Below are 25,086 nucleotides of genomic sequence, written 5' to 3'. Positions count from 1 at the left end.
TGTTATAAGAACTCATTTAACAGGTTACAATGTAAACACAAATATAACCTATTTTAACCAATAAGATTGTGGCCTATTCCTAATGAGCCACAATCAAAATGGTTAAGTTAAGGTCTATTAAGATTGATGCCCAGCTGACCTGCGCACGGTGCCTACACCACAGAGAAACCTGCCGCCGAGACCCAGACTCACGGGAGGGGACACGAGCTTAGGGCAGCCTCCCTCAGCTTTTATAAATTCAGTCGCCACTGGAACACGAGAAGGGAAGGACGTGCGCCGAGCAGCTCCTACACCCAACTACTGCTACACAAACTTGCATTACGTATTTCAACAACACATTTCACTACGCTGGATATACGTAAATAAGATCTAATCAATTATACTATATCTCTTAATTATGTCATCGAAAAAAGTGATTAAGCAATATTAAACGACTAAGACACTAATTAAAACTTATTCTGACGACAACAAACTGAATCAAGTAACGAATAGAAAAAAAATTCACACTACGGAACTTGTCTCTCGGTGCCTGCAGTAAACAAACACAGTACAGCGGCCGGTGAGAGTGTGTTGAGACAGTGACATGACCCAAGTGTGTTCTACCCACCTCACCTCACTCACCTAACATGTCCACACTTCTCTTCTTCGCTTGTATTATAGGTAAGTCATATCTAACCCACACTAGCATCTACGAGTTTTAATTAACCCATATTAACCCACACTAGCGTCTAAGAGTTTTAATTAACCCACACTGGCATCTAAGAGTTTTAATTAACCCACACTACATCTAAGAGTTTAATTAACCCACACTAGCATCTAAGAATTTTAATTAACCCACTCTGGCATCTAAGAGTTTTAATTAACCCACACTGCATCTAAGAGTTTTAATTAACCCACATTAACCCACTCTGGCATCTAAGAGTTTTAATTAACCCACATTAACCCACTCTGGCATCTAAGAGTGTTAACCTCACAATAACAAGATATATCACACAGTATCTAAGAGAAACAGTGTTAAGAGAGTGACCACACAAAGCCACACTAGTTAGTTTGTTTGTGGGGGACGGCGTTAGTCTAAAAAAATCCTGACCTTTATCTGTCTCCTGGTTAAAATAGCAATCGGTAGGTGAAAGGGTTTAATTTGGACGAAGACTTTACACCTGTATACCAACACACCTGCACAGTATACCATCACACCTGTACAGTATACCAACACACCATCACACCTGTACAGTATACCAACACACCATCACACCTGTACAGTATACCAACACACCATCACACCTGTACAGTATACCAACACACCTGTGTACCATCACACCTGTAGACCAACACACCTGTACAGTATACCAATACATTTGTACAGTATACCAACACACATGTATACCATCACACCTGTACAGTATACCAATACATCTGTACAGTATACCAACACACCTGTACAGTATACCAACACACCTGTGTAATAAAAGGGCCGCCCACACATGCCTACACCTACGAGAGGTAATAAAAGGGGCGCCCACACATGCCTACACCCACGAGAGCACGACTATCGACCGTTATGAGAACTGACCGGGATGTTTATAGCCCCGGCCTTCAGACCAGATGACCCAATTGGTCACTCTCAAGGAAAAACTGATATAAGCCTGGGATAACTCATGACGTGACTATGACCAGAGCGTGAACTAACCAATGAGAAAAAGGGAGCCAGGAGAATCTTTGAAAAACACGGGCTCTAATTGGTCACTCAGAATGTGTTCTCAGCGGCTGGTGAGCAGTGTTGGAAATACAGGCAGTTTAGCATTGGGTGCGATTTAGTGTGGCGGTTTGTGGGTGGGCCTGAGGAGTGATAATGTGTATTAAATGTGGGTTTTTTCTGTAGTAGTACGAGTGTATAGTGACCCCCCCCCCCTGACATTATCTCTAGATTGGAATAGGACAAACACATGTAAGGTCATAATTATCACGTGTTTGATGAATAAATTTAACTTGGAAAACATCTCTTCAGGTCTACCATTAGACAACATATTATGCTGCCAATATCTTCCCAGGCGGTAGTACCTCCCTGTTTGGTAGCTGCCTACTACCTAGCTGCTAGTTATGCAACCTTGACCCCTAAACAAGTTATATTCTCAAACCTAACCTAACCTGTTTTAATGACCTAAGTTAAATACACAGCGGTGAGTGTTTTGTCCATCGACTTGATCTTGACGGAGAGAAGTTAAAGTGTGTATGTTTGTATGTGTACGTACGTTTGTATGCTTCCATGGACGGACTTATGTATGTATGACCTTGGCTAAATGACCCCTTAATGTGGTTTAATTGGGATCGGACTGGTTGTTAGATTTGGTCCTATATGTCTCTTGTAGATTTCACAGGTATTTTAATTTGGATTATTCTTTTTCGCAAAATTTAAAAATAAATAATGTTTATTTTATTTTGTTAAAAGCCAAATAAGACGATGATTTAACCCTTTGACAACGATGATTTAACCCTTTGACGACGATGATTTAACCCTTTGGTGATGATGATTTAACCCTTTGACAACGATGATTTAACCCTTTGATGATGATGATTTAGCCCTTTGATGATGATGATTTAACTCTTTGACAACGATGATTTAACCCTTTGACGACTATGATTTACCCTTTGACAACGATGATTTAACCCTTTGACGACGATGATTTAACCCTTTGGTGATGATGATTTAACCCTTTGACAACGATGATTTAACCCTTTGACGACGATGATTTAACCCTTTGGTGATGATGATTTAACCCTTTGACAACGATGATTTAACCCTTTGATGATGATGATTTAGCCCTTTGATGATGATGATTTAATCCTTTGACAACGATGATTTAACCCTTTGACAACGATGATTTAACCCTTTGATGATGATGATTTAGCCCTTTGATGATGATGATTTAACTCTTTGACAACGATGATTTAACCCTTTGACGGCTATGATTTACCCTTTGACAACGATAATTTAACCCTTTGATGATGATGATTTAACCCTTTGACGGCTATGATTTGGCCTTGTGATGATGATGGTTATCTTGCGAGCAACGATGAGTTTAACCTTTGACGACTACTGCTGAGTTGCCTTTGACAACGATGAAGTTTAGCCTTTGATGATGATGATTGAACCGGCACGATGATGATGATTTTGCCCGCTTTGATGATGATGATTTTAACCCGCTTTGATGATGATGATTTAACGCTTTGTTGATGATTTAACCGCTGATGATGATAGTTTAACTCTTTGAGCAACGATGGTTAACCTTTGGCCTTCTGAGTTTACCTTTATTAAACGATGATTTAACCCGCGGTGATAGTGGTTAACCCGCTGACGATGATGGTTTAACCCTTTAATGATGATGATTTTAACGCTTGACAACGATAGTTTAACGCTTGACATTGTTAGTTTAACCTTGGCGACGATGATTTAACGCTTTGGTGATGATAGTTTAACTTCATTTTGTCGACGATATTGCCAGCTTCAGACCTCAAAGGTTCATTCTGATGTATGGCTCATGTCTTCAGTGTTGGAGCATAATTTTACGTTACTCTATATGTTGCAAAATTCAATGTGAGAGGGCAAGCCACCTGACACCATAAAAGGTTATTAAAACTTAATCTAACCTAACCAAACATAACCAAACCAAACCTAACCAAACCAAACCTTACCTAACCAAACCAAAACAAACCTAACCAAACCAAACCTAACCAAACCAAACCTAACCAAACCAAACCAAACCTAACCAAACCAAACCAAACCAAACCAAACCAAACCTAACCAAACCAAACCAAACCAAACCTAACCAAACGAAACCTAACCTAACCAAACCAAACCAAACCTAACCAAACCAAACCTAACCTAACCAAACCAAACGAAACCAAACCTAACCAAACCTAACCTAACCAAACCAAACCAAACCTAACCTTACCCAAACTGTGATCGGGTTAAGATATACACAATAGTTGCTCATCATGGGAAAACTAGGAAACTTTTGTCAAGGTAGAGTTGGAGGAAAGTTGTTTACCTATTTCCCTATTCTTAACATCTGTAAGGCTAAGGCAATGCTATATAGTCCGTTTTATCGAGGTTTCTTAGATAAGAGACCTCCTTAAACGGACTATATTATACCTGTTACATTAATATCCGTTAATTGAGGTTTTATTGCACATACATACATACATACATACATACATACATACATACATACACACATACACACATACATACGGCATACATATATACATACATACACACATACATACATACATACATACATACACACATACATACATACACACATACATACACACATGCATACATACATACATACATACATACATACACACATGTACATACACACATACATACATATACATACATACATACATACATACATACATACATACATACATACACACATACACACATACATACATTGAAGTTGATAAATATAATGACGGAAAGGTAGACAGGGACGAATAAACGTATATGTATAAGGTGATACATAAATACATACATAATTATACATTAATGGGCAATCATGTATAAGTTGTTGAGAATATGGAAATGAAACACACATTCAGACATACATAAACACAGACAAACAAACACATAACGTAAGAATGGAGGAAACTGCAGTGTACCTATTGGCCCATACTAGGTAGCCCCACCATACTAGGTAGCCCCACCATACTAGGTAGCCCCACCATACTAGGTAGCCCCACCATACTAGGTAGCCCCATTTACACCCAACCCCTATTGCTCATATATCCACCCAACCTATGTTTGAAGCTATCCAGCGTATTCGAGTTAATGATGATATTTGGTAACTTGTTCCATTCATCCACTACTCTGTTTCCAAACCAGTGTTGACCTATTTCGCGCCTAAATCTAAATTTGTCTAATTTAAAACCATTGTTACGAGTTCGCTCCTAGTTGGATAATAAAGTAACAAGTTAGCCGTGAACACAGAGTCCCGCCCAGGTTAGTGACTCTTGAGGGATGAGTAATATAATTAGTTATTTTCTTGATTAATTAATTTATTTTCTTGATTAATTTACTTATTTTCTTGATTAATTAATTTATTTTCTTGATTAATTTACTTATTTTCTTGATTAATTTACTTATTTTCTTGATTAATTTACTTATTTTCTTGATTAATTTACTTATTTTCTTGATTAATTTATTTTCTTGATTAATTTACTTATTTTCTTGATTAATTTACTTATTTTCTTGATTAATTAATTTATTTTATTTATAGATTTTGATAAAGTAAGCTGCTTAAATTCTAATCTTATTTTAAAGGCTATTAAACCTAGTACTAATCAGAGTTACAGATGACCAGATTGGGGCCTATCAGAACTGGGATTAACTCAGGGGATTGGGATTAGGATGGAATCTCTTAGGATTGAGTGGCTAGATTTGGGCCTATCAGAACTGGGATTAACTAAGGGGATTGGGATTAGGATGGGATGTCTTAGGATTGAGTGGCTAGATTGGGGCCTATCAGAACTGGGATTAACTCAGGGGATTGGGATTAGGATGGGTAATTTTAACATCTCTTACATCAAAGCAGGCCAGACCTTTGATGTGGGGGAGTTATTATACGGTGTGCTGCAGGTGTGTATTAGTCAAGTACAGGTGTGTAATAATCAAGTACAGGTGTGTAATAATCAAGTCAGGTGAGGATTATTCAAGTACAGTCGATAATTAAGTATGTGTATGATAATATGTGGATTAATCAACTACAGGTGTGGATTAATCACAGCTACATGGATAATCAAGTACCGGTGTGGATTAATCAACTACAGGTGTGGATTAATCAAGTACAGGGGTGGATTAATCAACTACAGGTGTGGATTAATCAACTACAGGTGTGGATTAAGTAACTACAGGTGTGGATTAATCAACTACAGGGGTGGATTAATCAACTACAGGTGTGGATTAATCAACTACAGGTGTGGATTAATCAAGTACAGGGGTGTAGTAATCAAGTACAGGGGTGTAGTAATCAAGTACTTTATTCCTAAATATGAACTTCTACTCATATACCTGAAATTGCTTTGGGCTTCCGTTAATTAGGGTAACACCTGTATGGTCCTGTTGCTACCTGGGAATTAATATACCTGTACATATAACACCATCCATTATCACTACCTATAACACCACCCATCATCACTACATATAACACCACCCATCATCACTACATATAACACCACCCATCATCATCACTACATATAACACCACCCATCATCACTACATATAACACCATCCATCATCACTACTATAACACCATCCATCATCACTACATATAACACCACCATTATCACTACATATAACACCATCCATCATCACTACATATAACACCCATCATCACTACATATCATCACTACATATAATCCATCATCACTACATATACATCATCATCCATCATCACTTATAACACCATCCATCATCACTACATATATACACACACACCATCCATCATCACTACATATATAATCACCATCATCATCATCACTACATATAACACCATCCATCATCACTACATATCAACACATATCCATCATCCACACATCCATCATATCACCACACCTATCATCACTACCTATAACACCACCCATCATCACTACATAACACCACCCATCATCACTACATATAACACCACCATCATCACTACATATAACATCATCCATCATCACTATATAACACCACCCATCATCACTACATATAACACCACCCATCATCACTACATATAACACCATCCATTATCACTACCTATAACACCATCCATCATCACTACATATAACACCACCCATCATCACTACATATAACACCACCCAGCATCACTACATATAACACCACCCACCATCACCACATATAACACCATCCATCATCACTACAGATCGGTAAAGTAGTTTCCGAGATTCTCGTGCGGACACACAAACATAGACATACTTCTTTGTTTTATATAGATAGAAGAAGCCCTAATGAGGGTAATTTAGGGCTTAACAGGAAGACGACTAATTGAATCTGCAACCATATATAGTAGGATAATTTTAATAGATATTTGAAAATTACTTGAAAAAGTTAGAAATGCAACTTTTTTTTTTATCACTGAATCCTGCCCTCAGAAATTAAGACTACCTAGTATACAAAATTATCCTTTCGGTGAAACGCCCTACCACAAGGCACCAAAGGTTTAGTGGTTCAGTTTCAGGTAACTATTTACATACATTCTTATATCGTCTATTTAAAGGGAACATATTCATCCTACACAACTGAGAATCTAGACAAGAGTATCTCAAACTACCGGCTGGCTGCCCATTAGTGGCTCTCAGTAGTAATGTGATCCTGACATAAAGGTGCAGCCCTAGTAAGTAAACCTCAGAACACACAATGGTAGCGTTGATATAAGTCTGGATCTGGTCCCCGAAGAGAGTGCTATTCCTGACCTAAACCACTGAAAAATCATCTGAATTTAAAGAAAGGTTTACTAGAAAGGTTTACGTTCATTATCTTTTTAAATGTCCCTGGTTCTATAAAAATGCCCCAATAATAGTAATAATAATAATAATAATAATAATGATGATGGTACGAGGACTATACCCCAAGCTTAGATAATACTTGTACTAACGGCGCCCACATTGCCTCTTCTCCAAATTATTTCCACCCGGCCGCTGTTTCCCCAAGCTCAGGGCTGAGAGGTGTTCATTATGTCCACTTACCTACAGTCCATTACACCTACAGTACATTTCCACTGTGGTAAATACTGTTCCTTTCCTTGTTTCCACTACCAATGTTATTAAATACCGTACATTAGGTAAACTAAATCTCAAAAAATAAAAATTGAGGGGTCTAATTCTGAAGCGAAACATGTAGCAGACAATCCGGGACTATTTCTGTTTGTTTGACTAAAGACTAAACCAATAGTCGTCAGCTTTAATACTACACTAACTAGTAAAATTTACCTGCCGTTCAAATTTACCCAAGTTACTTCTATTCTGACAAACTTCTAAGACCTTAATTGATATAACCGAGTAGTGTATACTGAAGTCAGCCGCCAGTCGTATATATCAACAGTTATCTTCACAGTGTATGTTGTTAGTTCACTGGTAAAACAAACAATAATTACTGGTAAATATAACAGTATTTACCGGGGACAGTATTAGTCGACATATGGGATTAATATTAATAAACATGTGATTAATTGTGGAACCTAAACGCCTACAGGTTTAATAACTCGTCCATAAACACGTTGAAAAACATTGCACAATAATAACTCCCCATCATTGTCCACCCAACCGTACTGTACCTTCATGCATCCCAAGCCTCTCGTCCATAAACACGTTGAAAAACATTACACAATAATATTTCCCCATCATTGTCCACCCAACCACCTTCACACACACCTCACACACACACACACACACACACACACACACACACACACACACACACACACACACACACACTATTTACTAGACCATAAATAAGACACTTACTGACAATCCTTCACAACGTCCTCCTACGTCTAATAGTCCACTCCTTTGTTCATCTCACCACAACTACCCACTTGAGGACCTGTGATCTTGTCAGTGGGAGTAAGGTCTTGTGTGTACCGTCTTGTCGTTATGACCTAAGGAGCTCTGTGTCCCATGTGTGTGTGTGTGTGTGTGTGTAATACCATGATACAGTACACTACCTGGAACCTACAGCAATAATTAACAAACATTTAAGGTAATAAACTTTTAAACTATACACAACTACTGTACTGTAGTTGTCTCACTGCGGCACGACCAATTAGTTTGAAGCTCCAGTGACTTTTATTTGTTTGTGAATGTTTGTGTCACATGGGATGCTTTCAGGTTGAGTCTCATTGATACCAACACCACAATGGTCAGTAACCCAACGTCCTGGTTAATGTTTACAACTGTATGACTGTATGTGAGATGCTACCTGTCTTCTCTCTCTTGAAAGTATACATCTTCCTCTTCTCATCTTGTTACACTGTAGCTGTTATGATCTCCAGTACAGGGCGAAAATTTGGTCAAAAAGTTAGACATACGATTCTCCCAAATTACATCTATTTGTCTTGCTTTCTGGTCCACTACGATGGCTGGTGCAGTATATATATGTCTTCATTATGTCTCAGGTCGACTGTAGTTTATGTCGTCGACTGTGTAGTGTTTAAATGTTATACAGTATAGGAAGATTTACACCTCGATTATACTGTACAGTCACTCCCCAAAAAACTATCTGTTCTCGGGGTGATCGATGAATTCCACAATGAACACTACGACTCCTATTGTCTCGGTAGGGTTGTCAAAATCCTTCATCTGTTGTGTCATATTTTAACACAATTTTGTAATTTTTTCAGTGATTGCAGATACGAGAGAAAACAACTATAGATTAATTACATTCATAAAACTTAACACTATAACAAAGATGACATACTCTTGAACACTATGCCTCACACCCCTTGACTAAACAGGTGTAAGAACCACATCGTAGAAAATAAAAATCCACCCCCAAAAATAACCAAAAATCACGAGTACGAACATTTAATACCACCTGCTGACCCTCCTACACCTCACCTCCCCTACGTCAGAAGAACGTTTCCCCCCCTCCCTCCCTCCCTACCCCCCCGTCCCCTCTCAGGCCGGCAATAGAGGTGTTTTTCCCCCCAGATTTATCCCCCTCTAGTAAGCTTTAAACCTCTTAGTGAGTGACATATTAAAGGTCAGGGCCATTTAGCGGAGGTCAGGGCCATTTAGCGGTGCTTGGTCGTTGAAGGTTAAGGGTAATAGAGACACATTACCTTAACAACTTAATGATGAAAAATTGCCACTACCCTTTATTGTGTTAAGGGGAGTGGAGAGAGGAAGGGAGAGAAGGAAGAAGTGGTGGAAAAAAGGGAGAGAGAGTGGAAGGGGAGTAGATGGGAAAGAGTAAGGGGGAGGGAAAAAGGAGAGAGGGACGCAGAGTGGAAAAGAAAAGTAGAATGGGGGAAAAGTGAGAGAGAGAGAGAGAGAGAGAGAGAGAGACAAAAAATAACTGTAAAGGAATTATGAGTGATTTATTTTCAAGGAAGAATATTCATAGACAAACAAACACACAAACACACACACACAAACACACACACACACTTCTCTCCACTTATCAAATCTTTAAACAATTTATCACACGTGTAAGTGAAGGTAAAGAACAGTGTGTGTGTGTGTTGCGAGATCAATAGATTTAAGTACACGAGTTTAATAATAATGATATAAATGGAAATAATAATAATAATAATAATAATAATAATAATAATAATAATAATAATAATAATAATAATAACAGATGGAAATAGGAGGAAGAAGCAGATAATTCGGACAGACAAACAGACAAGATGTAGCTGTAGAAGAAATAAAAGAACACGTCACTACGGCTACTTTTAACTTATATCAATAACATATGATACTAAATAATGAGTTAGGTTAGGTCAGGTTAGATCAGGCCAGGTTAGATCAGGTCAGGTTAGGTTAGGTTAAGTTAGGTCAGGTCAGGTTAGGTTAGGTCAGGTTTGGTTAGGTTAGGTTAGGTTAGCTGGGGAAATCATTAGTTTGTTGGGACTTGATATAAACGTAAGGGTTGAGCTATGACGTGTTGAAGCCGCCTTAATATTCCTGCTGTCATGTTGGATTTTGTTTGATTACGACCCACACATCCCCCCCCCCCCACCACACACACACAAACACACCTTACACCACTCAAACACCTTACACCTACACCACTCAACACCTACACCACTCAACACCTACACCACTCAACACCTTACACCTCCACCATTCAACACCTTACACCACTCAACACCTTACACCTACACCACTCAACACCTTACACCCAGTATCTCGTCAATCCTCGCTCTGTGGAAACCCGCCCTGCCAAGAGAGGTAAAAACGCCACGGTCTAACTCACTTAACCTGAGGCACAAAAGTTATGTTAAAAGAAAATGTGTTGCAAATTACCTGTTAGAGTGTACCATTACTAAATTTGGTTTCTTAACTACATAGTGAGAGCTACGAGGGGGGGTGAGGAGCAGGAGAGAGGAGATGAGAGAGAGATAAACACACACACACAGACAGACAAATAGACAGACAGGCAGACAGAGAGACAGAATAACAAATAACAGGAGGGAATAACAGGTAAAAGAATAATAATAATAACAACAATAACAATAATAATAATAATAATAATAATAATAATAATAATAATAATAGCAATAATAATAATAATAATAATAATAATAATAATAATAATAGCAATAATAATAATAATAATAATAATAATAATAATAATAATAGCAATAATAATAATACTAATAATAATGACAATAATAATAGCAATACTAATAATACTAATAATACTAATAATAATAATAATAATAATAATAATAATAATAATAATAGCAATTATAATAATAATAACAATAATAATAATAATAATAATAATAATACCAACAGTAATTATAATAATAATAATACTAACAATAACAACAATAATAAATAATAATTTCCCTTAACACAGTAAATAAGCAACTGGATCTCAGTTTACAAAGTGTAGAACAATATAAGAGTTTAAAACTGTAATAAATAATGTAATAAATATTTTACAGATCATGACGGATTTAACTAAACAACTACAGTATACCAGGGTTCAGTGGATGAACCTCTCGCCTCCTGTCTGAGGGTTTGTTTCACGATATTTCTTAATCTATACGGAACCCAAGCAGCCAGGAGGCGTATTCGTTCTTCAAGGCTTATGAGTCCACTCCTGGTTCTCGCACCAACAATTACGTGCAACACACACACACACACGCACACACTACTTACTACTACTTTTCTCTCACTCGGAATCGAGTATGACTATCATCCAGTTATGATACAATGGTATGAGTTATTAAGGATGTCACCTTCATTGGTGATGTTTGAGGTGACTAAAGAGGCAGATACGGGACCGGTAGGGTCGTTCACAGATGTTGCACATGTGGAGGGCTACATTTAGTGCGGGAGGAACAGCGGCACCATGTTTCCGGGGTTGGTGCTTGTCTGCCTCATTATGCAGTCAGGCTAACTCGAAAGTATTGACACCTTCTCGTGTGGTGCTCCTCCAAGCGTTACGGTGTGGAGTAATCGACTCCCAGGTGAGGGGGTCGATTTGGCACTTTTTCAGGTTTGTCTAAAGACTATCCTTATACCTTTTCAGTTGTCCGAAAGCGTTACATTTACTATTCGTAAGGTGACTGTAAAGTAGCTGCTTCGGCAGTCTACTGTACTGTCGTCCATGCGGGTAACATGGCCAGTCCAGCGTAGATGTTCATGGATAATGGTAGCCTCAATGCCCCATCGTTGGTGTCTGCAAGAATACTAGCATTTGTTCTCTTGTCTTCCTAGCGAGCTTGGTGAAAGTTTTCAAGTGCCTTGAGGTGCCTCCTCGATGTGACCCATGTCTCGCTGCCATATAGAAGGGTGGGGAGGACCACTGCTCGATATACGTGTAATTTTGTAGATAATTTCAGCTCCCTACAGCAGAAGACACAGTTTCGGAGTCTGACAAAAGTTTGAGATGCACCTCTGATCCGATGCTGAATCTCTTCATCGATGTCTGCGGTAGTGGACAGGTGGGAGTCGAGATACCGAGGGTAGTACCGTTAAGCTGGATGGATTGTAGACGTGTGGCTGAACCAGTGGCAGGTTGAACGAGAATCAAAGTCTTATGTACATTTTCCTCAAGGCCGAAGTGTGCATACGATCTAATTAGGTGTTCAGGTCGTCTGCATACTGAAGTTCAGTAATGGAAGCTGCCGACACCTTTGTTCCTGCCTGGAGTCGTCTTATGTTGAAAGGACCCTTCATCCGGTACTCGACGTCCATCCCGCCGGCTAAATTAGCACTGGCACGAGTAAGGAAGGCAGCCAAGAAAATAGAAAAGAGAGTTGGTGCCAGTACACACCCTTGTTTAGCCCCCGTTTGGATGGGGAAGAACTCAGACTTGGTGCCATTGTGCAGGACACTGCCGTTCATGCCACCGTGGGGTTGCCTCACAATGGAGATGAATTTTGGTGGGCAGCCAAAACGGCTGAGGGTCCACCAGAGGGCTTCCCTGTTGACCGAGTCGAAGGCCTTGGTTGGGTCGATGAAAGCCAAGTACAGGTCACGACGCTGTTCTCTGCACTTTTCTTGTATCTGGCGGGCAGCAAAGATCATGTCAGTGGTGCCAAGTGATGGTCTAAATCCACATTGAGATTCTGGGAGGAAGTTTTCCACCTCAGGAAGAAGTCTGTTTAGGAGGACTGCGATAATCTTGACAGCTACGGACAGCAGCGAGATCCCGTGGTAGTTGCCACAGTCTGACTGGTCTCCCTTGTTCTTATAAATATTGACAATGGAGGCGTCTTTAAGAGCTTGGGGGAATTCCTCCTTTTCCCCTATATTCTCCAGGAGAGAGTGGAGACGGCTGATAAACAGAGGTCCTCCTGCTTTATACACCTCGGCTTTGTTATTTTTCATGTGTTTCATGGCAGTAGCTACCTCATCCAGGGATGGAAGATAGCTGAGGTGGGTCAGCTCTGGATGCTGAGGGACCTGCAGGGTAATCAGGACACACACGCACACAAATTTACTCTGACAAATTTATACGAAATATAAGAAAATACAAACTCCCTGAATCTGGAGAACTCGGCAGCAACGAGTTAGATAGTCCACAAAAGGAGGCAATTTCAAGCATATCTTCCTGTGGCCCTTGAGAGGTATTCAGGAAACAAGAGAGAGAGAGAGAGAGAGAGAGAGAGAGAGAGAGAGAGAGAGAGATAAGGAAAGAGAACAAGAGAGAAAGAGAGAGGGATAAAGAAAAAGAGACAGATAAAGAGAACAAAAACAGAGACATAGACAGAGGGAGATAAAGAAAGAACAAAAGAGAGAAACAGATAAAGAAATAACAAAAGAGACAGAGAGGAAGAGAGAGATAAAACAAAAAAATAGAGAGACAGACAAAACAAAAGAGAGACAAAGAAAATAAAAGAGATAGATAAAGAAAGAAGACAGGAGAGAGAGACAGAGGGAGAGAAGCTTGACAAATTATAACTGGAGGTAATTCCCGCTATGATTAAACCAGACTCCAACCTCGCATCACTTTTCGCTGTACACAATACGGTTTCCCTTTTAATTAATCACAAATCACTCGACCGAATTTTGTTGGTGACCTGTGACCTGGTGACCCTATTGAGGCGATATGTCCCACATATAGATGACCTGTGACCTCCTGACATGGTCAACTAGTCTGCTGACCACAGTACCAACCGTCAACTAGTCTGCTGACCACAGTACCAACCGTCAACTAGTCTGCTGGCCACAGTACCAACCGTCAATTAGTCAGCTGAACACAGTACCACAACGTAAACTAGTCAGCTGGCCACACACCACACCATCAACTAGTCAGCTGGTCACAGCACCACACCATCAACTAGTCAGCTGGTCACAGCACCACACCATCAACTAGTCAGCTGGTCACAGCACCACACCATCAACTAGTCAGCTGGTCACAGCACCACACCATCAACTAGTCAGCTGGTCACAGCACCACACCATCAACTAGTCAGCTGGTCACAGCACCACACCATCAACTAGTCAGCTGGTCACAGCACCACACCATCAACTAGTCAGCTGGTCACAGCACCACACCATCAACTAGCCAGCTGGTCACAGCACCACACCATCAACTAGTCACAGCACCACACCATCAACTAGCCAGCTGGTCTACAGCACCACACCATCAACTAGTCAGCTGGTCACAGCACCACACCATCAACTAGTCAGCTGGTCACAGCACCACACCATCAACTAGTCAGCTGGTCACAGCACCACACCATCAACTAGTCAGCTGGTCACAGCACCACACCATCAACTAGTCAGCTGGTCACAGCACCACACCATCAACTAGTCAGCTGGTCACAGCACCACACCATCAACTAGTCAGCTGGTCACAGCACCACACCATCAACTAGTCAGCTGGTCACAGCACCACACCATCAACTAGTCAGCTGGTCACAGCACCACACCATCAACTAGTCAGCTGGTCACAGCACCACACCATCAACTAGTCAGCTGGTCACAGCACCACACCATCAACTAGTCAGCTGGTCACAGCACCACACCATCAACTAGCCAGCTGGTCACAGCACCACACCATCAACTAGTCAGCTGGTCACAGCACCACACCATCAACTAGTCAGCTGGTCACAGCACCACACCATCAACTAGTCAGCTGGTCACAGCACCACACCATCAACTAGCCAGCTCGTCCCACATAAAACAGACATAAAAGAGAAGTTTGGCGTCAACTCAGCTGGAAGATTGTCTCCTTCTCCCGGAGTAGCAATGACCTACTCTTAGACACAGGCCAATAAAACATCAAGTATATATCTTCCTAACTCCTCCAGGTCCAATATCGATGTTGTTGTGAGTTGAGTCTTCCAGTTAAAGAGTGTGTGTGTGTCCGCCAGTGTGGAGGAAAATATTACAACAAGGTTTGCTTTTCCTGACTGTGATAAAAGAACTTAAATGCTTCATAGAATATCAATATCTCACTTCACCTCACCTCACCTTACCTCACCTCACCTTAACTAACCTAACCAAACCTATACTTGGGTATAAGATAATTTAACTTATTTCTACCAAGTCCTAACACAATTTCGATGCTATTTGACTAATATAGGTCAGTAAGATATGTTCTCAAGTCGAAAGTTAGAGGAAAATCGTCTTATGCATTAGTGAGGCTCTATCTGGCCCCGAGTTAGATTAATGTCCCCACCCTCCTGTGACATGTCGTAAAATTGAGGTCGATAGTGAGGTGATTTGTAAGCTAAACCCGACCATCGCTCCAGCCATCACGAGTCGATTTTAGGATTCAGTCCTTTTAGTGTAAAGTGGCTTCCTCTAAGAATAATTTGTTAGTTTTTTATTTAAGAAAGAGTTGCCCTTATCTACATCCTCTCCCACCACCTTATGATTAAAATTATGGTAAATGTTATGTTGAATAAGTAAATAATTATGGAATAGAAAAATCTCTAATTGAATTTTCCTGAGGTTAACGAGCGTAAGTCAGCACCTGTTTTAGCCCAGAATACTATTTACCCCAGGAGGATCAGCGTATTCCCCTACCATAACAATGTGTATATTAAGTGTACATCTCTTTTCCCAGGATAGTCGCCGGCACATGATAACAAAGAATATAATTTCTTCCAGGATAGTCAGCGCCAATAACATGAACTTATTAACTTACACATTCCTTCCCCAGGATGGTCGTCGGGGATAACTCAGTGCCCCAACAAGACAGAACTGGACGCCTGCCTGGCCAAGATAGTGCCTCATATGCCCAAAACCGGCTTTCCCGACCAACCAAAACAACTGGCCAACACGTGCAGGTAAAGTAGACCCCGCAGCAACGAGAAAACACCTGTCTATCTGTTTACCTTTCTGTCTGTTTACCTGTCTATCTGTTTACCTGTCTAACTGTTTACCTGTCTGTCTGTTTACCATCTGTTTACCTGTCTGTCTGTTTACCTGTCTATCTGTTTACCTTTCTAATTGTTTACCTGTCTAACTGTTTACCTGTCTGTCTGTTTACCTGTCTAACTGTTTACCTGTCTGTCTGTTTACCTGTCTAACTGTTTACCTGTCTGTCTGTTTACCTGTCTAACTGTTTATCTGTCTATCTGTTTACCTGTCTAACTGTTTACCTGTCTAACTGTTTACCTGTCTGTCTCATTTATGGTTTTACTGAACACATAGATAAAAGACCCAAAGAAGATAGAAAGACTTATAATGATGAAGTGGATAAATTATTGTTATTATAATTATTAATATTTTTTTTTGGGGAGGGAGGGGGGGAGGGGGGAGGTACTGGATACAGCCGGTCCAGATGTAAACAAAAAGACTAGGATGTAAACAATACTTCTCGTAAACAAAACAATACATCCAACTGTTTACTTGAGGTTAAACCCCACAAAACACTTTACTTGGAATAGAGAATTTATTGATCCATTATTGTCTGCCCTTAACTTCTAACTGTTGCCATGTGAGTTGTGTATACTTAAGGGAGACTATCATTGTAATATTGAATTTATGTTTGTGTATTTGTTTGTCCATCTGTTTGTGTGTTTGTTTTGGTTTGTCTGTTTGTGTCTTTGTTTGTCCATCTGTTTGTGTGTTTGTCCATCTGTTTGTGTGTTTGTCCATCTGTTTGTGTGTTTGTCCATCTGTTTGTGTGTTTGTCCATCTGTTTGTGTGTTTGTCCATCTGTTTGTGTGTTTGTCCATCTGTTTGTGTGTTTGTCCATCTGTTTGTGTGTATGTGCTTCAGTATTCTACAGACAGAATCATGAGATGTTTATACTCTAGCTCATCCATAAGTCAACGTAACTCATCCTTAACCTAACCCAACCTAACCTATTCTTAATATAGCCTCACCTTTACATAACCTAACCTAACCCAACCTAACCTATTCTTAATATAGCCTCACCTTTACATAACCTAACCTAACCTATTCTTAATATAGCCTCACCTTTACATAACCTAACCTAACCCAACCTAACCTATTCTTAATATAGCCTCACCTTTACATAACCTAACCTAACCCAACCTAACCTATTCTTAATATAGCCTCACCTTTACATAACCCAACCTAACCTATTCTTAATATAGCCTCACCTTTACATAACCTAACCTAACCCAACGTAGCCAAGGAGGTCCCGGCTCCCAGATGGCGACTCGTTTCACTGTGTCAACAAGCTATAACAGACATCAAAATGGTCGAGGGGAAGGGGAGGGGAGGGGAGAGGTGGGGATGAGAGGAGAGGTGGGGAGAGGGTAGGAGAGGGAGGGGGTGGGAGCGGGGGAGGGAAGGGAAAGGAGGTGGGGAGAGAGGGGTGTGGGAGGGGAGAAGAGGGGAGGAGTCTGAGGCGCCCTTATGACAACTTCTTTTGTCTTCGGCTTGACTCTCTCTTCCATCGACACCCCCCGTTTTCTGTCCCTTCTTGCACACTTTCTTTGGTGACTCTCTCTCTCTTTATCACTTTCTATCTTCATTTTTTCTCAAAACAACACCTGCCTTTCTTTTTTGTACATTTTCTTTAAGGGACTCTCTCTCTCTCTCTCTCTCTCTCTCTCTCTCTCTCTCTCTCTCTCTCTCTGTATAATATATAATGCCTCAAGCTTACGCTCTCACTTCCGATACTTTCAATCTTCATATGTCTTTCACAATTTCCTCTACACAGTATTCCACTTATCTTAGTTTTTCCTTATTAATCAATCCATCTTTCACTGTGTCTCGTCTCCTACGGATCGTTCGCTACTCAAGAGTAATTGCATCAAGAAACTCAAAGCGCTTCCATCCACCAAGTTAAGATTTATAGTCGAGAAGTTTAGTAATGAGTTCCTCGGGGTATCTTTGTTGCAGCTGGAGGTATTTTCTGGGGGTACTAAAATCCCATAAAGCTCTCTCTGTCTCTCTCTCCACAAACATAGATTTTTTTTTTTAGATTGCCCCCGAGGGAGCTAGTTTATTGGGCAAGGTGAAGCGCAGAAGCTTTTACAGCGCCCATCTGGGAAGCATGCGTAGTTCATGCTTGCCTTTATGACTCATGCATTAAGGACGTAAAAGCCTGAAGGGTCATGGGTTTTGTCAGCAAGTTACATAAAGTGACAGAATGATGAGTGTGTGGGGGGAAAAATTCCCGGTACAATTTATCTGTTTATGGCAAAGTGTGGCAGGTCCTAATAATGTCAAGTGCCAGGCCTGTCTCTAGGAGGGGGGTATCTGGTCAGGGAGGGAAGAGGTGTTGGTAACGGCTGGGGACCTGTAGGAGGAGGTCATAGGGCAAGTGAGGATGTAGTGAGAGGGTGTGGTGTCCTCAGGTCCAATAGGTAGCCCTGGTGGAGACAGCTCAGACACAGGAGTGGGCGCGGCTTGCGGTGGGTGGAGGACAGGTTGAGGCACCACGTGTCGTGAAGATGAGGCAGGACTTCGCTCGGGGGCAGGACACACCAGAGCAGGCCCGGTAGGTGCTACACCAGTAGTGATGGCAGACGGCGGTGGAGTAGGTCGTGAGCAGGGGGGGCTCACAGGGGGACTACCAGTTTGTGTCAAACCAGAAGAGAGGAGTGACTGGGTAGCAACAGATGGCAAGATTAGGTCGGAGATGGTGATACAGAGTGTAGTGAAGAGTTTTTCAATACGGTTGGTAAATTCTTGGAAGAGGGATATGATCTGTGTCATGTCACTGGAGGGAGGTTGTGGAGTTACTGCACCACGAGGCCTATGTGACCTCACACAGTATGGCAAGAGACCAGCCCGGACCATCAGCTGCAAACTATAATAATTTGTATGTTCAGTTCATGTTCCTTCTCCTTTCAGTAATGAAAGCTTTTGTTAAACGACCCACCCACCCAATGTCTTTGTATGTAACAAGTAATTTTTGTCTAATGTATATTTTCAGCCTTCGGGCTACAGAACTTTTTCAATAACCCGTTAATTATTATTATTATTATTATTATTATTATTATTTTTATTATTATTATTATTACACACTACATATTGGCAGACCTTTACCAATAATAATAATAATAATAATAATAATAATAATAATAATAATAATAATAATAAAACTCTTAGGATGCATTTGTTTACAGGTTTGATATTATGATTAAAATAATGATTATTTACAACACCATCACTCTGTATCATCAGTATCCTCACTAATGCTTAACTATTACCCGGTGTGTACAGAACGTTCAAGGGTGGGATGCGGTGTGTGGACGGGTACACCGCTCAGTGTATGTCCCAAGTAGAGCGGGCTGGTCTGGAGGAAAACCTGAAGGGCGCGCGCTACACCCTAGCTTTCCTCTGTGACGACCCTATCTTCCAGCGAGGTGAGTTGCTCTTCATGGATACAATGCTTCTTCCAGCTTGGTAAACGTCTCTTTCATAGTTGCCTGTGCCTACCCCAGCTAGTTTAACGTCGCTGTCAGGGAGATAACTGAACCCTTAAGACAAGAAAAGTTATGTTATCAGTTTACTCGGTACTGACAGAGCTTCCCTTAAGGTCGATGAACTTTACAAGAGGTTCATTGCCCCTATTCCATCCATTGGTGCTACAGATAAAGTGACTCTCTCCAACTCTTGTCTTAAATGGGGTTTATCTTTATCAACATATTTTAACAGGTCACTGACACCAAAAGCTAGGTTGTGTCCCTTTTAACTAGGTGTGTGGTCCTCTGATGGATGTTTCAGCCGCTTGGAGACGTGAGATACCTTCGGGATTAACTTCCATAGATGTCAACGTTCTTGCTGTGTGCATTTGTGAACAAGAGGTTATGTCATCACCCAAATGAGGGAGAGCTGGACTGAACATACAAGATTACAACATTACTAAACCTTCCACATATCTCCCAATTCCATATATCTTAGACTCCTCGACCACACCCACAATGGCTGGTGTTGGTGGGCGGCCAAGACACATCCCGCCGCCAGGAAGACGAAGGACGTAGACGACATACATTACTAACGAGTCGGTGATAAATGACCCCCCCGGGATATAACCTAGATCGGCCATCCGTCCTCCAGACTCATACACACACAAAAAAAATATTGGCTGTTTGTCCTTATCGCTCTGGCCAACCCGATGGGACATTTTCTTGTTATAAATGACGACAGCGAAGATGATATTTTTAAACCCGACAGATATCACGAGATAGGGCCTACGACATACGACCAATGGAACCCTTGCTAGCCATATACTTCTCTTGTTTTAATATATGACTTACCAACCTCTTGTTTAACTTTATATTGGTTTATAATCCACAGTTTGGGTTTAACTTTCGGATATTGAACAAAAGATGGACTGTAAACGAATCTTATAACAAATATGTGTTATAGTATATAGTTCTTGGCAGAGTTTGAGTTAATTAGTTAGAGATAACTGAAGCGTCTTCTTCTCTGAGTGTTAGTTGTTATCTTTGTTGATAAGAACTTTATAACTCCGTATAATGAAACAACAGATGACTAATTCAAGCATCAACACACACACACACGCACCCCCTACACACACAACTCCGTACACATACACACACACACACGCACCCCCTACACACACAACTCCGTACACACACACACACTCCCACCCCACCACACACCCCCTCCACCCCCACCACACACCCCTCCACCCCCACCACACCCCTCCACCCCCACACACACACCCCCACCCCACCACACACCCCACCACCCCTCCACCCCACCACACACCCTCCACCCACCCACACTCCTCCCACCCCCCATCCCCCCAAACACCCTCCACCCCCCCAACCTCCACCCACCCCTCCACCCCCTCCCACCCACCCTCCACCCCCACCACACACCCTCCACCCCCTCACACACCCCTCCACCCCACCACCCACCCCTCCACCCCACCACACACCCTCCACCCCACACACACCTCCACCCCACCACAGAACCAAATACGCAATGTGCTTGAATACCTCTCACGTAAATGTGAATAACAAAGTGTGAGGCCAGACATACTGCCTCACACGCCTGTACTCACGCATTTGTGAATAAGTTACCCTTTATGTATAGAACTAAACAAATAATGTAAATGAAATACTGTGTAACTTTCAGTGCCATAATATCCTGACAACGGGGGTTAATTATTATGACCCTTTGTAAACCCTACTCTGTAATCCTTTTGCGCTACCGCTCACAGGATGAGTGTGGGGTGCACAATAAAGTAGCCGCTGCAAGCGGCAAAATCAATCCCCTCCACCCCCCCACATACCCCTTCACCCCCTCACACACACACACACCCCTCCACCTTTCCCCCACACACCCCTCCACCTTTCCCCCACACACCCCTCCACCTTCCTCCCACACACCCCTCCACCCCCACCAATTCCCTACCTGTAGTAATAAATTAAACACCCGTAGAAGTAAAAGTCACCAATTAAAAAAAAAATAGAAAAAAAAATCATAATATAAGACTAACGTAGATATATAAGGACAAGTGAGACGGTAAACAGGATATAGCTCAGGATATAGGCGTGTTATATGACAGGGATAGATTCCATATCTCAGGATATAGGCGTGTTATGAGGCAGGGATAGATTCTATATAACTCAGGATATAGGCGTTTTATAAGACAGGGATAGATTCTATATAACTCAGGATATAGGCGTGTTATATGACAGGGATAGATTCCATATAACTCAGGATATAGGCGTGTTATGAGACAGGGATAGATTCTATATAACTCAGGATATAGGCGTGTTATGACAGGGATAGATTCCATATAACTCAGGATATAGGCGTGTTATGAGACAGGGATAGATTCCATATAACTCAGGATATAGGCGTGTTATGAGACAGGGATAGATTCTATATAACTCAGGATATAGGCGTGTTATAAAGACAGGGATAGATTCATAACTCAGGATATAGGCGTGTTATGATATAGATTCTATCAGGATATAGGCGTGTTATGACAGGGATAGATTCCATAACTCAGATATATAGGTGTGTTATGACAGGGATAGATTCATATAACTCAGGATATATGACAGGATAGATTCATATAACCAGTATATAGGTATGAGACAGGGATAGATTCTATACAACTCAGGATATAGGCGTGTTATATGACAGGGATAGATGCTATATAAGGGAAAGCCAATTGACACCCCAGGATAGAAGGATAGGAAGATGGATAAGGAGTTAAAGGAAAGTATTTTACATAAGAGAGTATTTACAGAGAGGACTCTTGCCTAGGTGGTGTCAGTCCCTTGTACTCCGGTGACTTATAATCTCGATTTAATATTAAACTTCCAGGAAAATGAAACATGACTGGAGTTGTGGATACTAGATATTTATTTTGAGAGGTCGGAGTTGGGAGGTACTTATGTAAATCAATCTGTGTGTGTGTGTGTGTGTGTGTGTGTGTGTGTGTGTGTGTGTGTGTGTGTGTGTGTGTTGTTGTGTGTGTGTGTGTGTGTGTGTGTGTGTGTGTGTGTTGTTGTGTGTGTGTGTGTGTGTGTGTGTGTGTGTGTGTGTGTGTGTGTGTGTGTGTGTGTGTGTGTGTGTTGTGTGTGTGTGTGTGTGTGTGTGTGTGTTTGTGTTTGTTTGTTTGTGTGGTGTCTCCCCACTCTTATAGCCCCAAGAGAGCCTCAACATCCCACTCGTTATAACCCCAAGAGCCTCAACATCCCACCCCAAGAGCCTCAACATCCCTCGTTATAACCCCAAGAGCCTCAACATCCCACTCGTTATACTCCAAGAGCCTCAACATCCCATCCTCGTTATAACCCCAAGAGCCTCAATCCCTCGTTATACCCCTCAACATCTCGTTATACTCAAGAGCCTCAACATCCCACTCGTTATACCCCAAGGCCTCATCCCCTCGTTATGCTCCAAGAGCCTCAACATCCGTTATAACCCTCAACATCCCTCCAAGAGCCTCAACATCCCACTCGTTATACTCCAAGAGCCTCAACATCCCTCGTTATACGAGCCTCAACATCCCTCGTTATACTCCAAGCCTCAACATCCCCTCGTTATACCCAAGAGCCTCAACATCCCACTCGTTATAACCCCAAGAGCCTCAACATCCCACTCGTTATACTCCAAGAGCCTCAACATCCCACTCGTTATAACCCCAAGAGCCTCAACATCCCACTCGTTATAACCCCAAGAGCCTCAACATCCCACTCGTTATACTCCAAGAGCCTCAACATCCCACTCGTTATAACCCCAAGAGCCTCAACATCCCACTCGTTATACTCCAAGAGCCTCAACATCCCACTCGTTATAACCCCAAGAGCCTTAGATCTCCTTCAGCCTTTGACATCTAATGGACTCAGTGGGCAGAGGACCTCCCTGGTGGCCATCTTAGTTATTATTGATCCTCCCTCGGCTTCTGTGTGATCCTTCCTCGGCTTCTGTGTGATCCTTCCTCGGCTTCTGTGTGATCTACCCTTGGCTTCTGTGAACGTCGACAACCTCTGCCTAATTGATCGATTGATGGTCTACGACTCGACATGTTGTATCAAATGCTCTCTCAAATTCAAAGGAGCTTTACCCACCCGCTTACATTTCTCACATATACATAGGCTTTCTCACTTTAGTATGGCACATTCCTATACAGTACAAGTTGTATGCTGTATCTTTCTGTAGGTCTGTATTTGCTGTATCATTCTGTATGACTGTATTTGCTGTATCTTTCTGATGGACTGTATTTGCTGTATCATCTTTACATTTGTGGTCAAATGTATGATTTCCCACAGAATACATGTTCAACTTATACCGAGATTGACTTGCATTATCCATATTGAGTTTTCGCAGTTTTCAGGTTAGGTTAGGTTGAAGTGAGGTGAGGTTAGTTTAAGCAGTTTTCCGGTTCACACAATAATGCTGTAACTGACTTCAGAACCAAGTACCTAAACTATTAATAAACAATGTCTTTAAATGTACGTACTGTACTGGCAATTACCCGGAGGACCCAAGCTTATTAAAAGAGATTACTGTATACACTAAATAAAAGAAAGTCCTATCACTTGAAACATCAAAACAGAAGAGGTAGGTGCCGTAGTCTTGAGTCAGGGCTTGGCTACACACACATACACTACAATCCTGGGGGAATCGTCAGGAAAAACACTTATCTAAATACTCAAACACAAATAACAAACATAGAAACTTAATGTCTTCAGTAAGTCATAAAATTTCACAAGAATGCACCAGATTTTATCGTTTTATTATTTGTTTCTCAAGTGTTGTGTTGTACTGTACAGTCCTCCTTCACTTGTGCGTTTACAGGGGCTCGTCAGGTTGTGTGTAGTGTGGTAACCCTGTGTTTGTTTATATTCGACAGAAGGAAACTCACACTAGTAAACAAACTCTGGAATCAAAGTAAAACAATATTAAAACAAATATCTCAAAGGTAATGATTTGTGGAATGTTTATATGACGAGCCCCTGTAAACGC

General features: G+C 41.2%; 1 protein-coding gene across 1 annotated transcript in view; it reads left to right on the top strand.

Moving 5' to 3' along the window:
* The first annotated feature begins 207 nt into the window (after window positions 1-207).
* Window positions 208-25,086, top strand: part of LOC121856257 — a 39,908-nt gene continuing 15,029 nt past the window's right edge. Inside the window, exons 1-3 of the mRNA XM_042351653.1 lie at window positions 208-660; window positions 16,361-16,487; window positions 19,849-19,991. Of these exons, the coding sequence (XP_042207587.1) occupies window positions 627-660; window positions 16,361-16,487; window positions 19,849-19,991 (304 nt within the window). The 5' untranslated portion in view covers window positions 208-626. The remainder of the gene's footprint in view (window positions 661-16,360; window positions 16,488-19,848; window positions 19,992-25,086) is intronic.

Source organism: Homarus americanus, unplaced genomic scaffold, assembly GCF_018991925.1.
Source record: "Homarus americanus isolate GMGI-L3 unplaced genomic scaffold, GMGI_Hamer_2.0 scaffold48016, whole genome shotgun sequence".
Classification (NCBI taxonomy): domain Eukaryota; kingdom Metazoa; phylum Arthropoda; class Malacostraca; order Decapoda; family Nephropidae; genus Homarus; species Homarus americanus.
Note: the sequence above shows the minus strand (reverse complement) of the source record. Positions and strands in the feature narration are given on the sequence as shown.